The following is a 16,745-nucleotide window of genomic DNA, read 5'->3' as shown; positions in this document are numbered from 1 at the left end:
GCTGACTCCACTGCGACATTTCAGTCACCTAATGTTATTCAAGTGCATACTGCGTACGCCACGAAATGTTTTACGGAATCATACAAGTTAATGCTAGAACAAGGAAAGGCATTTAAAATCCTATACAGTTTAAAATGCAAATTAATTTTGGAAGTGATGCTTACCCATTTGAAATCTGACATTAAAACACAGTTCATATTTATTGTTATTTATAAAACAGATAATATATATTTATAGTTTGTAGATTAAAATATACAAAATTTAGCTAAAAACCTTAAAACTCTTATGTTGTCATAACAGTAAATAATTATGCTAGCTTGTGACTGTTAATCTTGCTTCGTTTTTCTTAATGCATTCTTATAAAAAATTAATCTAATCCGTTCGCTTGCGCTTTCCTCTAACCATAAAATTCACCTACATACCATGACTTCGATCCAACGTTCGTTTCCTTAGTACATAAGTGTTAAAGTATATATATATATTATATATTGTGGCTGGCTTTAGCTGATTTCTCATCACAGACAGTTTAAAATGTGTCTGTCAAATGTACAAAGATCGAACAAAAAGTGAAATAAACGGGCTAAAAACTTAACTTAGGTCAGTAAGTCCCAAACTAATCGTAGCTAACGGTAATGCATTCAACATATTCATCTAAATCTAGGCCAATCCGCTCGTATCTCTACTATCTCCTATCTCAAGTGCCATAGAATACCTTTCAATAATCGCACGCTCGATTTAAAAGCTATATAGTTTGTTTCGGTTTTTGAGTTACCAATAGAAAGATATCTTGTCTTAGTCTTAGCCTAGTATAGAAATCTCGCCCAACGGCATCGATATACTATTACATTTAATTTAGTTGGTCTTATCCAGCATTCGGGGTTATCCAATCTAACAAATAATTGGTGTATATATATAAAATACGTTTATAATCGAGTGGAATCTTGAGGTCCAGAAGTTGTTTATATACAATTATCGTGCTAAGCATGTATAAATGCTTTGGAGTTGGAGTTTCCAACCTTTTTTTAGGCTATCGAAGTGAGGGGAGAGCTCTTTTGGGAAATAGGAGATTCAAATTTATGTGTACTATCTCGATTTAAAGCTGCATTATCCGGGTTGTGGCTCAGATTCTTGTTTACCGATTTCGTTGTACTCGACTCGTGATTTTTGCATATCTGGTTCGATTCTGCTCTTGTTGTGGGTGCACTTATAGCTAGGGTCTTATAACATTTGAATATTCATTCCCTAACAACTAACAACTAATAACTGATTTATGCTAGGTAATAATGGCAGATGCAGTGATCTACGCTAATGAATAGACATACATATAAATCCATGATCTGGGGGAAACCTCATAAACTGAGACCTACCTCGTGAAATGGTGTCAAATGCCATACTGTGTCTTAGAACTACAAAATACACCGACTGCACTTTATCTAAAATATGTGATCTCGACTTTAAATATCGGCAATCCGCTCGACTATATCCTATATAGACTTTGAATATACTGTAACTTATGCAACTTTATGTACTTTTCATGGGAGGTATATCTAGATTCCAAATTTGTAGCGGGTTCCATATATTTGTATCATATCTTTGCTTACGTTCTATATTTCATTTGGTTTTTTATTTTGTTTTGTCTGTGTGTGTTGGGTGGTGTAAATAAAACGCATGCACAAATTGAAATAATAATTTTATTTAAAAAATAAAAAATAATCATAAAAAATTGTTTACAATGAACAGAGAGTTGAACTCAAGACTCACTTTGTTTATTTGCATCATCAATCACCAATCATCATAAACAAAATGATATATTGTAGATTTCATCTTCACGTACACATAATAATAATAATAGATAAAGGTACTTAGAGAACGCAACTATTAAAGAAATAGATTAAAGAACTAGGAGTTGGTTTTATTCTCTTTTCCTATTCAAGGTTCAAGGTTCAAGGTTTCCTTTCAAGAGATTGCACGTTTTGGGCAGTGTTTGGAAATTGTTGTAGAAGTTGTCGGTATATTGCATTGAGGATTGCGGTTGCACTATAGTTGAAACTATGGATATGGGTCAGTGTCTCGTTTCTGTTCGATTAAATGTTCAGATCTGTTCCATTTTGTAAGGCTTGTTTCTTCGATTTGTGGCAGTGTGACGTTAACAAGAATACAATAGTTAAACTTTATGCTTTACGCTGTATAAATAAACTTTAGATCGAGAGAGTTGAGTTTGGTTTGGCGTTCTAAGACTGCTTAAACGATGGCTCAAGGAGTGCCTTCTTCGCGTGTATCCTGTGAGCTTTTCTGCTGTTGATGTTTTAGGGGTGTAAATATACAAAACTTATCAAATAATAATTACAAGAAAGTTTAGACCACCATTTTGCTGGGTTCTTAGCTCCAGTTAGGATGTGTGTGTGTTTTTTTGTGGTTTTTGGGGGGAAATTCAGGGGTGTAGCTGGAGAAACACTTAAATAAATATCCTAAACGTAGTCGTACAAATAGCTAAAACTATGAAATAATAAATTTCCATCTCTCTTCGTTTATAAAATAAGCAACAAAAACAATTAGCCCAAGCACAGAGACCCACGCAGATTTTTCGGATATGTATATATATCCTTTTTCCTCTGCAATGAGCTCGTCCTTGGGCAGCGGGTTGGGCTAGGGGACAGTTGAAAGGGCATTAGGCTAGGCATATACATACTCATATACATTTAGTTTTAGTATTAGATCAATGGAGATAGAGAAATTCTTGCAGCTATCGGGGCTCGTACTTCTTTTTTTACATATTACACACGTCTATCGAATATCAATATGAATCAATTCGGTCGTCCTTCGTCCTTCCGCCATAGCAGTAGCGATAATAATAATAATAATAATATTTATAATAGTAATAATCGTAATAGTAATAATAATAATAACCAATAATAACAATATTCATTACAGTTACAGTTTACAGTTTAAAGTTAAAACTACAGTTACAAGTACAACACTAACGCCCATGAATAGATCATTAATTACCGCCGATTTAGCTGGGTGTATGTATAGGGTACAGGACACAGGGTGTGAATATATACGAGTATATAAGTATATGTACGCGTATTGGGACTATCAGCTATGTGTGTAACCTATGCTTATCGCTGGCTAACCAAGAAACTCAACGCATGTACAAAGAAATCCCCACCTCGCGTGGCCTTCAGCCACTATTGCCGCTAGCCGGTTGATTGATACCCCCCACCCAGAACCTATTGCCATTCCAGCTCTTCCAGATCTTTCCAATCTCGGATCTGGGATCGAACTATATTTACAGGCCTCATCGTCCTATTCGTCCTTCTCATCACTTCACACACCATTGCAGTCGATCTCCACGATGTCCTTGGGCACATCCACGAACTGGTAGACCAGCCGCTGGCCATCCACCTTGGCCAGGATGCCGCGCTGGTAGTAGTACCTCAGCGCCCTGCCCATCGTCTCGTAGTTCATGTCCGGCTTGTTCTTGTGCATGCCCCACAGGCGGGACACCGCCTTCGAGTCGACCAGCTTGAAGACGCCCTTCTCCCGGTTCGTCCACTTGATGAAGCGCGGACAGTACTCGCGATCCTGCAGCAGCTTGAGGAGGAACTCCCACAGGTAGGTGGTGGATCCCTCCCGGCTGCGCCGCTTCACGCCCATCTCCAGCTTCGGTTTGCGCGGCTTCTTCGCCTTGCGCTGCTGGAATCCGCCCAGCTCCAGCATGTAGGAGAGATCGTAGCTGACGCTGGACGTCGCCGGCTGGATAACGCTCTGGGATCCGCCCGCTGCAGCTGCCGCCGTTGCCGCTGCCGCTGCGCTGGCGCTGAGCATTGCTGCCGCTGCAACGGCGCTGCTGCTGCTGCTGACGACGGATGCCGCTGCTGCTGCCGCCGCTGCAGCGATTGTGGAATGCGTGTGCTGGCCCGCGTGCGGATGCGAATGCGGATGGGAGTGCGGATGTGAGTGCGGATGCGAACCGTTCAGCTGGGAGTGCGGGTGTTGCTGCTGTTGCTGTTGCTGCTGCTGCTGCTGCTGCTGCTGGTGCGACAGTTGCTGGTGCAACGCCTGCTGCTGCTGGTGCGACAGTTGCTGGTGGGCCAGTTGCTGCTGCTGCTGCGATTGCTGCGACTGCTGTTGCTGCTGCTGCTGGTGCAGGGAATGATAGCCGTTGATGGTGGCTCCTCGCTGGGACGCCGCTGCCGTCGCCGCCGTCGGTGCGTTGAAGTAGGACGTTGTCAGGTAGCCCGGCGCTTGGGGGTTTCCTGGAGCACCTGGCTGTGCGCCCCCACTGCCGGCGCCACTGCTTCCGTAGTAGTTGTCGGACACTGCAAGAACAAAGTCAGATATATAAATGAGTTCAGGAAAATAAGACGACTTGATTACCAAAGAATATACAACTCAAGCTACCTATTTCCATTAAGAACTTCGGAGTAAATGTCTTTTATTATATTACATTTACATTGTATCTGTCTTGGCATTACTTTTGACCCGATAGACATAACCCATATTATCACATTGTGCCTGTGAACTTTCTCTCTAAAGAACTTTACAGTTTAAATCTGTTAACCATATCCACTGTACATCAAATCGCACAGAAATTTATTTTCAAAGCGTAATATCATTCCTACATAATTCTAACATATTAAAAAATATATAACTCATATTGAAATCTCAATTTATGTTCTTGACACTAAGACCTTTCCTTTAACTATTATCGTGACCATCATTCTAACTGAGTGCTTTGCTACGAAATTTTTAAATTTGTTTAAATTCATGTTGCTTATCTTAAAAGTTACAGTCAAGTAAATTTGCTGATCTCCAAAGGACACAAATTGTTGCATACTTTTAGACTCCGTTGTAAGTTGTTTCCTATTGCTCAGAAATGGAGCCAAATTCTCATTAGTTTTCCCGATATAAAAACTGTTATATTGCAAAATTGAAACATTCAAGAACATGCAATCTCAGTTTGGTCAATTAAATTCAAGAAGTTGAAAAATGTACCCTAGGGGAATCTGCACGGTTGCAACCCGATCTGTCCCATCGTACGCAGATCGCAGATCGCTCGCGACTATTTCACACCGTCTCTGTTTTTGTTTCTGTGTGGTGGCACAGGTATAATTTTGTATGCTATTTAGTAAGTTTTTTTTTTTTACATCCGGCGTTGCCGTTGCCCAATTTCGTGGCTCAGCCAGTTGGCAGTCGGTGGATTTGGATTCGGATTCGGATTCGTTTTTGGATTCGATGGACCATTTTAGAGGGGGGGGGGTGTGGCTAGTGAGGGCACAGGGGTATGGGACAGGAAGAGAGTGGGGAAAGACTGGGCTGAATCGGAATAAAAACAAAAGTAAGCAGTGCCACTCTCTCACCAACACACACAGACTTCGTGCAGAGAGCAACGCACGCTGCGTTGTTCGTGTGTTGCTCGTGTGTCTCGTTCGTGTTGCTGTTGCATTTGCGTTGGTGTTTGGCACTCTCTCTAGCTCTCTCTCCGCCTCATCGGGAAGGAGGAGGAAGAGGAAAAGAGAGTGGAGCACTCTCGCGACCAGCGTTATTGCCACATTGGCGCTGCTGCTGCTGCTGTTGCTGTCGTTGTCGTTGTGACCTTCACAATTTGCGCAAAGGCAATGTGTCGATGACCACAGATTTTATACAGCAACGCGCACTCACTCACACACACACACACACACACACACGCACTCAGTTGGCAGAGAGCATAAAAACAGCGAGTGCAACACAATCGCATTGCAATTGATTGTGCTGTACGTACATATGTAGGTATGCATGTGTGTGTGCGCCTTGCCAGCCTGACATTTTCGTAGAAAAGAGTACGCTGGATTAGGAGTGCATTATGTATGCAACAGATTATAGCAACTTTAAATTGATTGCAATATGCAAAGTTCCCCATTAGGTCATATTATTAATTGGTTGAGATAAAACCGTTCTCGGCTTAGATCGAATCCCCAAAATAATTGTGCGATTTACTTTAATTTTAGCTCATGGCCAATTAGGGCGAATTCCTTAGTATCTGTCAAAATAGTAAGAACTGAAGCCTTGAAAATAAACATTTATATAAAGCTGCATTGAAAATTGTTACTATGAGATGTCGCGTAAGAGTCCTTTTGATGCACTCCAAATTGTAGTGGTATAGATAATGTGTTATAAATCTAATTAGGAAGGCTAATTCTTGTGGTATGCAACATTAAGATGGTAACCCTCGAACTTAGCCCTAAACTTAAGCACACAGCGGGAATTGACCGCGTTTATCTCGGGCATACTCGATACTCACCCCCAACACTGCGATTCCATATGTTCCGCAGCGAATTCGCCGCATTGTTCTGGTATAAATTCGGATGCAGAAAGGTGCCCGTGTGCAGGTGTGCCGCTGCCGCCGCCGCCGCTGCTGCTGCGGCCGCTGCCGACGCCGAGGTGGCTGGTGGCATCCCGAGCCGCGCCTTCAGCTCATCGGCGCATGGCTGGCCGCCGGAACTGGAGCTGTCCACGTCGGAGACGCCGCTGTCCGCGGGACTGGGCGGAAATGAACCTGCGAACGGGAAAGAGCCGCGCGGAGCGAGGACGAGCCAAGAAAAGGGGCAATTAGCAATCGATATGGCTCGCATCGAGTCGAGGGCGTGTGCAGTGGTTCACCTTGCTGCTGGACACGCTCGCCTCTGACTACTGCTGACTGCACTCGAAAAAACAAGATCTCTTTCAACTTCCAACTGGCATTGTTATAAATGCATTCAAAGCTTATCGCATATTAAGTTAGCTAATAAGTTAATTTGGAATAAAGTGTATTTTAATTAGAGCATTTAAGTTGAATTGAATTTTAATTAGCGCATTTGAGTTGAAGTTTAAGTAGCAAAATTAGTTAAAATATTGATTAAGGTTACAACTATTAAAGCGTCTTCATTGCACTATATTAGATAGTAGATTTAAATTGTACCGTGAACATATAAGCTTTGCCACAATTGTTTTTTTGCCAAAATTCTTTGTGTTTATCTAATGTTTTAAAATGCATTCTTTTTTGGAATAAGTTAAATATCCTTTAAGATCCATTTGCTTTTCAGTACTGACAGTGATTTTCTTTGCGTATAATCACCTGTTGTGGCCGTCGTGTAGTTTCTGTGGTGCGGATTGTGGATGGCACCGCCGCTGAGCAGGTTGTGGAGCAGCGGACGGTGCGGGATGGCCAGCGGCTGTTGCTGCTGGTGGGCATTGTTGCCGTTGCCGCTGCCACCTCCGTTGCCTGCTGCACCGTGTATGACCTGCTGCTGTTGCTGCTGCTGCTGCTGCAGTTGGAGCGGTGTGAGCAGCGCATTCTGCTCCGTCTTTATGTGGAGCAGCGCGGTGGCGCCGTTGAAGGTGGAGCCGTTGAGCGGCTGCTGCTGCTGGTGCTGCTGCAGGTGTTGCTGCTGCTGCAGTTGCTGCTGCGGGGCCGGACTCGTCGATTGTTTGACAATAGGAATTTCAGTGTCTGAAATGGAGGAACAAGGCAGAGGTGGTTGAGAATGCATCCTGTTGTTAAGGGGTTGTAAATCCAGCTGGGCTTTCATTGCCAAGTTTATAGCATGCCATTCAACTGAATGTGCACTTAATGTGCATTTAAAATATAGAGGTATAAAATTGAGCTTTATGTTTAAAGTGTTGAATTTGCTTTAACAGATAGAAATGGTTTACTTTTCAAAATACCATTTCCCACATTCAAATTGAACTATGCAAATACCATTGCCACCACATAAACTGAACTATGCAAATACACTAGTTTCATAAATCGATTTAAATGCGTAAAATAAAAGAGCTACAATTAAATGTAGTCATTGCTTTAACGAGCATAATTAAGCATATGTCAAAAATATCCACAGAGGTAATAGCCAAATAATTAAGCATCCTTCAGCAACATCAGTTCAAATTTGCGATTGGCTCAATCACCAGAATAACGTACACTTTCGAATCCCCAGTCGCCGTCGCTGTTCCAATTAAAAGCATACTTGGCCTCATCACGGAATGCTTTGCAGGGCCCTCAACCCCCACCGAACCCCCTTTAATCCGCCCACCAACCACTTGACCACGCCCCTGTCCTCTTCACAGCTGCCAAAAATGCCGATCCAACGAGCTAATAATACAAAAATTCGCATCATAATTTCATAGAAATGTCATGTTGAGCGAAATATGCAAAAAGGAAAACGAATACAACAAAACAAAACGAAACGAAACGAAACGAAACAATTGAAATGCCCCAATTTGGTGAGCCATGAACTCGCAACCGTTAAAAACAACGCCAGAGGAAAGGCAAAAAAAAAATAAAAAAATTAGCTTCTCACTTTCCTTTGGCCGTTGTTGTTGCAGCTGAAAAGTAAAAGTGCATTTTCACTTATTTCATGCAGCAGCAACAGCAGCAGCCGCAGCGGCATGAAAATAAGCAGAGGGAAAAATTGCATTGAATGTCAAGCGGTACGCACACACACACACACTCTCACACGAATCAAATCCGCGGCAACTGCAGTGTGCAGGAAAACGTCAAAGCCAGCGGAGCAATGAAGCTTGCGAGCACACTCACTCTCACACACACGGCCACGCAAAGCACTCACACACAGACACACACACACACACACAAGCCAGACGAGTGGCAGCAGAGAGGAAGAGAAATCAGGTCAAGGCTTGTCGGCAACGGCGACGAGTTTACAATTTATGCTTTGCTGGCTGCATTATTGCATGTTGCCGCTGTGTGCGAGTGCTTTTTACAGCTTTTTAAATACACGGCAGCCCGGCCGATATCGCACACTGGGCTACAATGCCTGTAAAGCGTTGTAAAACTAAATGTTTTCCATATATTTAAAGATATATCATTTCCCCCAGGAAAAAGAAATGGAACCTCTGTACCACCTGTACACGTGAAAGTGGCAAACGTAAGCGTTTGCATGCCCTTTAAATATATATAGAAATATATTTTTAGTTAAGCGAAAAGCCTTTTGGCCCACTGTGCGACGTTGTTGTCTCGTTTTGATTGCCGCCCGCCGCTCCACTCGTCGTGGGTGAATGAGAAGCATGTAGAGATATACTCGTGTATATGATATACATATATATAACCATATTTTTTCTTGATATGTAAAAAATTCAAAAGCCGCAGCAGCTAAAGCGTATTTACACACAAAAATAAAAAGCCAAAGTCGTGACGGAAATCGCGCGGCAACAAAACAGCTGTCCGGTTGCATTGGTTAACCAACCACCACCCACCGCCCGTCCACCAACCGCCAGCTCCCCACCCCCCCTTCTCAGCCATCAACGATTGGCCTGCTGCTGCAGCAGCTTTTTAACGGAAATTATAAATATTATTTTCGCCAAGTTTTCGTTGCGAGAATTTCCCTCTATTTACTTGCTGCTTTAATCGCTTGTCGAAGCGAAGTGAAAATGTCGGAAATGCCCGTCACTTGCCTCGATTTTGTTCGCTTGTCTGCGTTTTTCTCTTGGCTTTTCCGTGGGGAAGTGCTCACGTGTTGTTTTTTACTGCGGCCAACGCGGCGTATGCGTAATTTGTTGCAGGTGGCCGCCGACAAGTTGAAGTTCTAAATGGCAAACGGCTGACATGGAAATGTCTAAATCAATTTACAGCACAAGGAAAATGTTCGTTTTCAAAGAGTTAGCTTTAAAGTCTTTGAAATTTAGGTACCAATTTAATTGATAATGTTTAAAGAAAATAACAATTAAGTAACTTTAAAGGTATTAGCCGTATTTAAACCGTGCTTTTAGCACATTTTTCGTATGTCAACGGACAGTATTTTGATCGTATACTGCAACATGTAAGCTGTAGAAAGAGCTGTTGGCTCTAGAAAATTCCTCAGAATTCAAATGTAGATTATTGTATTTATTCCCGGTGAAATAGTTTATTGCGCAAACGAAACGTGTGCGATTACTTCCTGTGCGGCATACTAGGCGTATGAGTAATATTCGAGCGTTCGAATTAAGTATACGCCTAGGTGAGCGGACGCAACGGAAGGAAGGCGAGCATTTAGATTTAGATTTCCTGGAAGAAGTTCAGCTGTCCTCCCCCGTTTCTGCCGCCGAGCTTTCACTGTACCGCTCTTGCGGCGCCTCCATGGAAGAAAGGAAAATAAAAGAAAACAACGAAATAGAAGCCGACAATCAGACCGCCAGAGGTTCAGCGTTAATGGTGCATAAACAAACACATACACAAACACAAACACGGCAGCAAGAAAGACAAATAGCCAGTGGTAATAGAGTCTACAAAACATTGCAATGCTGCGCCAAATGTGCGCTGACCTCTAAAAATGCGGTCTAATAAAACCAGCAGAAACAGAAACTAACCAACCGACAAAACACACAGCGGTGCAAGAGAAAAAAATTAAATATATTACGAGAAAACAAAGCAAAATTGGCAAACAACAAAGGCAAAATAATAAAAAAAGAAAAACATACTGGCAAACACACACAGACACACAGATACTGGGACATGTCAAAGAAATTAACGGTAAAGTCATGTGCATGTGAGCTGGTGGGTTTTGCTATTTTTCTTTTTCGTTGAATTCGAATACGAATACGAATACGAATACGAATTTGGACTTGAACTGAACTCGCTGGCTCGTTGATATGTGCGCGGCATTTTGGGACAGTTACATCACAATTCCGGCGGATAGCGCAGCATTTGCCGCAATAGTAGGTCAATGTAGGTACGAGCCATCGCTGCCAGCTTGTTACCTCTAAATGATTAGTTCGCCTTATACAGCCGATATGCTTTTATATTTTTTGTTTTTTCTGTTTTTTTTTTGGTTTTTTTTTGTTTTTACATTCAGTTGGCTTGTTGTTGCGGCTCTGCGGTGGATAAGGCGTCATCCGAGGTGCTTGGGTTTTGTTTACAATTTTCCGAAGCATTTCCGAAAGCCGTAGAAGCTGCCCGCCTGTCTGTCCAACCCCCAACCCACAATAACAGCAATAACAATTGCACACCAGCAGCAACGATTTGTAATTGTTTATGGCATTTTGGTTATTGGCCTATTTTTGATGTGCCCAACAACCGACATTTGTGAGCTGGTGAGTTGGTGAGCTTGTGAGTTGTGGGCGGTTTGGCAAGAAACGGAAAGTGAATTATTGTGTGGGCCAAGCTGAAGGGGATTTACCTATTGAGCTCAGCCTTTATCAGCTATCCAGTATTTTCATCTGACATTAATCAGTGGAAAGTAGGCAAATGAAACTGTATACTTTGGAGCTGTTGGCTGAAATTATTGCTTTGCTTTGGCAGATCGAATTACGGGGAAAGAGCTAAAGGCATGTAATTGCCAACTGAAAAATATATATACTTTTATCTTTAACTTTCTGGGTCATAAAGAATTCCCAGATACATATAACTGAGTTTTTTGACCATCCAAATCAGTTTGCAAATCTTCTTTACACATTTAATCGTGCATTTTTATGTTGTTTACATTGAATGAGCGCCCTTCCTTTAATAATCAATCATAACACCAGCCTTGCCCTAATTGTTAGCCCGCAAAAAACATATTCAAATTCTATTTGGCAAACAAAATGTATAAAAGCATGAAAAAATACCAGTGACGGATGTCAGGCGAATTCCCCGAATAGCTAAAGCCAAAAGCGACAACCACTAGAAATGGCTTTGTATCGATAATTTCACTTGTGCGGCGCAATAATGTGACGAACCGGAATCAAAATGTTCCCCAACTGGGATATCTTTGTTCCATTATTTATTTTCAATAATAATAATAATTCAATTTATGGCAGTGCAAAAAAAGAAACAGAAAAGCAAACGAACAGAAGAGAATTTTGGGTGTGGAAGAAAGCGAAATTCAAGTTAACTCGAATGCAGCGGCGACAGACGAAAGTAAAATGCACAAAGAGCCGAAAACAAAATCAACAGGAACGGGCGACAACAACGCAAAAGTTCTATATTTAAATATTATAATTTATGTGTTTGTTTGGCAATTGTAGTATTTGTTGTTGGTGTGAATGTCTTCCCCAATTTTTTATGTGTACATATGTATGTACGAGTATGCCTGTATGTATGTATATTTTTTCGGGTTCCGTCTGCCTCGCTTTTGCACGATCCCCATTATTCCCAGTCTCCATCCCATACCCATTCCCGTTCCCGTTCCCATTCCCCTTTTTTCTCTTCCTCTCTCTTCCGCGGCGGCGGCTCTCTGCTGCTCTCTGAATTCCTGTTCTGCCGCCTTATTTTGGCTTTTATGCCGCTGCCAACTTCGCTGCTTTCACGGCTGCCAGTGTATTGGTGGCCAGAATAAAAGCCAGTTGTTGTTCTCTCGCTTCTTCAGCGCGCGCGTGTGTGTGTGTGTGTGTGTACGCTTTTTGGAAATTCAGTCTCAAGTTCAAGGTCTCGCGGATAACGCACACCAGCAAAGACACACTGCTTACACTGCTCACACGGACAGCGGATTCTCATTGTTTACGCACACAGGCGCAGGCCAGGCAGCGAGACATATGCATATCAGGCAATTTCTCATTGTCGTACGAAATGTATGTTTATTAGGGCTACATATGCATTTGATACAAGTCCGCACACACAAACGCACATTATTCGCATTTAACGTATATGTATGTATGTATGTGTGTATAGACAACAGAAATTCTTCTTCAATATTTCCGCATTAAGAAATGATACGAGACTCGGCTGCGATCTGTGTGATTTTCTGTTTTTTGTGTTCGTTTGTTTTTTGCATTTTTTTATGACCGCTATTTCTCTATACTCGAAAATTTCTCGTATCGCACAAAAGGAAATATAATGTAATTTTATATACTTTCCGTTGATTTGTTTTTATTTCGGCTGAATCTTTCGTTTTAATTTGTCATTAAGTACTTTTACTTGTTTTATGGTGTGGTATAATATGCATATAGATTGACGCATTTGCCCCCTGAGAAGATGATTTTATATGCCTTTCCAATTTGTTGCGATTGCCTAAATGGGATTTTGTAATGCGTTTTATTTTATGCACTGGGGTAGATTTAATAGGTATAATAATGACAAATATTAGTAGGCAATCATTTATTTTAAATTATAAACGCATTGCTTCCTTTAAGATGTCTAATTAAGTATTAACAGTATTTGTATTTTATAGGGGGTTTTTAATTTGGAAAAGTGTCTCCTGCATGACTTCATTTATTTATTTCATTTTACAAATTTTTTTTCTTTCAACAGTTAAATAGCTTCTGTTTGTATTAACACTTTCCATGCGCGAAAAAATAAACATTTTTTGGTCACGCGCCAACTTTTATGGAGTTACAAGTGCTAATTGGCAGTGAATACTACTGAATACTTCTGCTGAGATACTGTCCAGATAATTAATTTATGTTTAACTAGCTAATCATGAACTACTTTACTACTTTATTTAAAATTACTAGCTTTGATTACAGTGGACCTTTAAATTAAAGTGCAAGATCATGAGAAGTTGGCTCATTGTAAAAGCAAAATATATTTAAATGTGTGGTGGGCCTTCGTTGCATTTTGCAGCTGGTTTAGCGAGAATCCGAAACCGCAGCCGCAAAAACGGAAGTTTCGGCCAGCGCAGCAAGTTCTAGGTAGCCGCATTACGTATACGACTCGTTGTCGCGAATTTCCCAGCAACAAGTCTTGGGCCTTGACCCGACCCAGTGGACTCGGCTGTGGCTATCGAGTGACCATATGGCCACAACACATCATCAGCTGCACTGCGAGCGGGAGATATTTGCTCAATTCGATTTTCTGCATTTGCTAATCCGATTTTGTAATTGTAATTGAGTTACGTCGCCCGTCTAGTGACTAGTGACATAATCCCTGCGTCTAGGAATCGGGGACTCGTTGACTCGCCTTGGCTACCGATAAGGAGATAAGCGCCGAGTGAGCAGAACCTCCATTGGCCAATTACGAGGAGAGCAGGAGCGATTACCACATCATCTGAACTGGAGAAAGATACTTGTGTAAGTGGCGCATAGGCCTACTGCGAGTATATGGGCCATTGGCTTACATAATTCTAATGCGAAAAAATCGCCACCGCCGTATTTGGGTTAAAAGACAAAAAAAAAACCGAGGCAGCGGCAGAAAAAAGAGAAAAAAATGGAAAATCATTTGCTAATTTCTTGCCACGAAACGAGAAATTTAAGTTTTTCCGCGCACGCTCTGTGGGTGTGTGTGTGCGATGGTATATGTGTGTAAGTGTGTGCGTGCGCGCAGTTGTTGCCAATCTATTCCCAACCTACCTCAAAATGTTTTGCGTTAGGCCTGAAAAAAAGCAACAGAGCGCTGAGTTGGGTGGCGGGCGGTGGGGCGGTGGGCGACGTTTGGAGGGGGCGCTCTTTTTCACTATTTCCCACAGCGCACTTACACAAGCGCACGCACACACAGGCACACCGACACACAGACACGCCGAGTGAGCAAACACAGACGCTCCAAGCTGGTTTGGTTTGTCATGTAAAGAAACGCCGCGGAAAAGGGGGCAGTGGCAGTGAGAGAGGCAGTGCCGCTCTCCGCCGCATGTCGCAATTGAAAGTTGCCTCCGCTGCCTCAGTGTGTGGGTGGTTCAATATTGCTGCCGTCGAAAGGTTGAAGGTAAGACCAGAAACCAAAACAAAGCCCCACAAAATGAAGTCATGAGGAACGCACACAAACAGCAACAAAAATGCAAAAAAAAAACCGAAAAGAAAAATAGAAAAAAACGAAAACAGCAGAAGAAAAAGGTTAAAACCCATATAAATAAAAGATGAAAATGCTCGTCGTGTCGCAAGCGGAAAATATATATCATCTAGGAATTTGTGTGCGAAAAATAAATAATAAAACTCTGAAAAGGAAGCCGAGAGATTTACTGACTGACGGGAACATTTCGACAGAAGTTGCAGCTTTTTGGAGCGAGGCGGTCAAGTGGGGTTCCAGTTGAAGATTTTGCGTACTACCAATCACTTTAAGCCATGCGATTTATGGGGAAACGGACCAAAGCGATTTGTACCCACAATAAAAGGTTCACTGCAAAGTGCTCTGAGAACAACAAAACTTTACCATTATAACATCATTATAATAACTGACTATATATTCCATTATTAAAACTTTCCATTTCTTTATAAATATTTTTATGTATTATTACTACTGTGGTTAGAATACTTAGATACGGCCTGCCAGATAAAATTGTTTTAAATGATTTTATTTTGATGGATTCTTATCACATTCAATGTTACCCTAATGAAAAATTCTTGTATATAATATTTGCAATGCATGTATTGCTAATATGTTTCATCCCCTTTTTTTTGCATAAACATGGAAGTTTTTCCTTGACCAGAAATGAACTTTAATACTTAGAACCTTTACAACTACATTTAATTTGCCCATTTTTCATTCTCCTCTGGCTTAAGATTGGTATTTATACTTTCGTTTTTTGCCATTTTCAAGAAGAACATTAGTTTGACTTGCACATTTTCATCCAATCCCCATTCCCACACTGCATAAATCTGTTGGCGACGACCACTTTGGCCAGATGTGAACGAGAGGAGCATTTCCGCCAGCCACTTGGCCAAGAACTGCAATTGGCAGGCAGCGTTTTGTGGCGGTTTAGTGTGTATCCAAAGCCCAGGGCTTCGAGCCAGAGCCAGAGCCAAAATCAAAGCGAAACCCAAACTAAAGTGGGGTAAACTTTGGCAAAAGTGAAGGCAGCAACAGCAGCAGCAGCCCGGGAGTCGTTTTGCTGACGACGACGCCCCGTGTAAAAGTCAAATAGAGGAAACAAGTTGTTGGCTAGGGTTACCAGATATATGTATATAAATGCGCACATATATAGCTGGGTATGTAACAAGTGCAAGACACACGCATACACACACACAGGGATACAGATACTGGCAGAGATAGAGATACAGAAGACCAAGTCGGAGTCTCCAGCTCATTTAGCAGTTGCCAGTCGCGAGTTGGCGAGTTGCTGTGGCAGTTTTAGAGCAAGTGACTGGGAAACTATTCCACACCAAGACACGGCCATCGAAAAGCAAAAGCAGACACACAGATACGCGTTACAAGCCAGCGAATGCAGCGAGCGGAGAGCCAGATACGTTTACCCATACCCATACACACACACAGAGGCCGAATCAGAAACAGAAACAGAAACAGAAACCCAGCCAGCTGAGCGCAATAGTTTATAGACGGGCCGCCGCTCTCTTGTCGGCTCTCCGTGTGGCGTTTGCCGCCTCAAGTAATCAATAAAATTGTTGAGGTGGGTTAGGAAACTGTTACGAAGCCGTTGACGTAGACTCGCTGCTTCTACCGCCGCCGTTTCTGCCGCTTCCACTGCTTCTACCGCTTACCGCTTACCGCTTCTGAACGCAGCGCCGGCGGCGGAAATTGCGCTATTTTAAATAATGTTTATTTCGCCTCTGGCTGCCTTCGCTGCCCGACTCTTTTTCTGTGCATTGTTTTGCGTTATAAACATTTCTGGCTCTTGCCAAATTGACATTTCACAATTTTGGCCAGTGAAAGATGGGGGAGTTTCTTTCGCGGCTGATTCATTGCCACTTAAAGGCCCGTTTGTACAAAAACCAAATTAATAGTCACCAGAAATCGGGGCGGAATTCAATGGAAATTCCTCCAAAATGGGATTTCTTCCATTTAAATTAGTAGTATACAAAAGATTTAATCTGCATTAAAATCTTAAGTAGAACGGTTACTGGGAATATGTTAACCCCATTCTAAAAATATATGTCTACAACATATTTTGAGGCTTTAACAACATATTTTCTTAGTTACTTGTGTACATATC

General features: G+C 42.0%; 1 protein-coding gene across 2 annotated transcripts in view; it reads right to left on the bottom strand.

Moving 5' to 3' along the window:
* Nucleotides 1-1,677: 1,677 nt before the first annotated feature.
* Nucleotides 1,678-16,745, bottom strand: part of LOC120448986 (ecdysone-induced protein 74EF) — a 62,231-nt gene continuing 47,163 nt past the window's right edge. For both annotated transcript variants that reach the window (XM_044006044.1, XM_039631253.2), the window contains 3 exons: nucleotides 7,097-7,471; nucleotides 6,284-6,538; nucleotides 1,678-4,322 (listed from right to left, as the gene is read on the bottom strand). In XM_044006044.1, the coding sequence (XP_043861979.1) occupies nucleotides 3,328-4,322; nucleotides 6,284-6,538; nucleotides 7,097-7,471 (1,625 nt within the window). In that variant the 3' untranslated portion in view covers nucleotides 1,678-3,327. The remainder of the gene's footprint in view (nucleotides 4,323-6,283; nucleotides 6,539-7,096; nucleotides 7,472-16,745) is intronic.

This window comes from Drosophila santomea, chromosome 3L (genome assembly GCF_016746245.2).
Source record: "Drosophila santomea strain STO CAGO 1482 chromosome 3L, Prin_Dsan_1.1, whole genome shotgun sequence".
Classification (NCBI taxonomy): domain Eukaryota; kingdom Metazoa; phylum Arthropoda; class Insecta; order Diptera; family Drosophilidae; genus Drosophila; species Drosophila santomea.
This window is presented reverse-complemented; position numbering and strand designations above follow the sequence as displayed.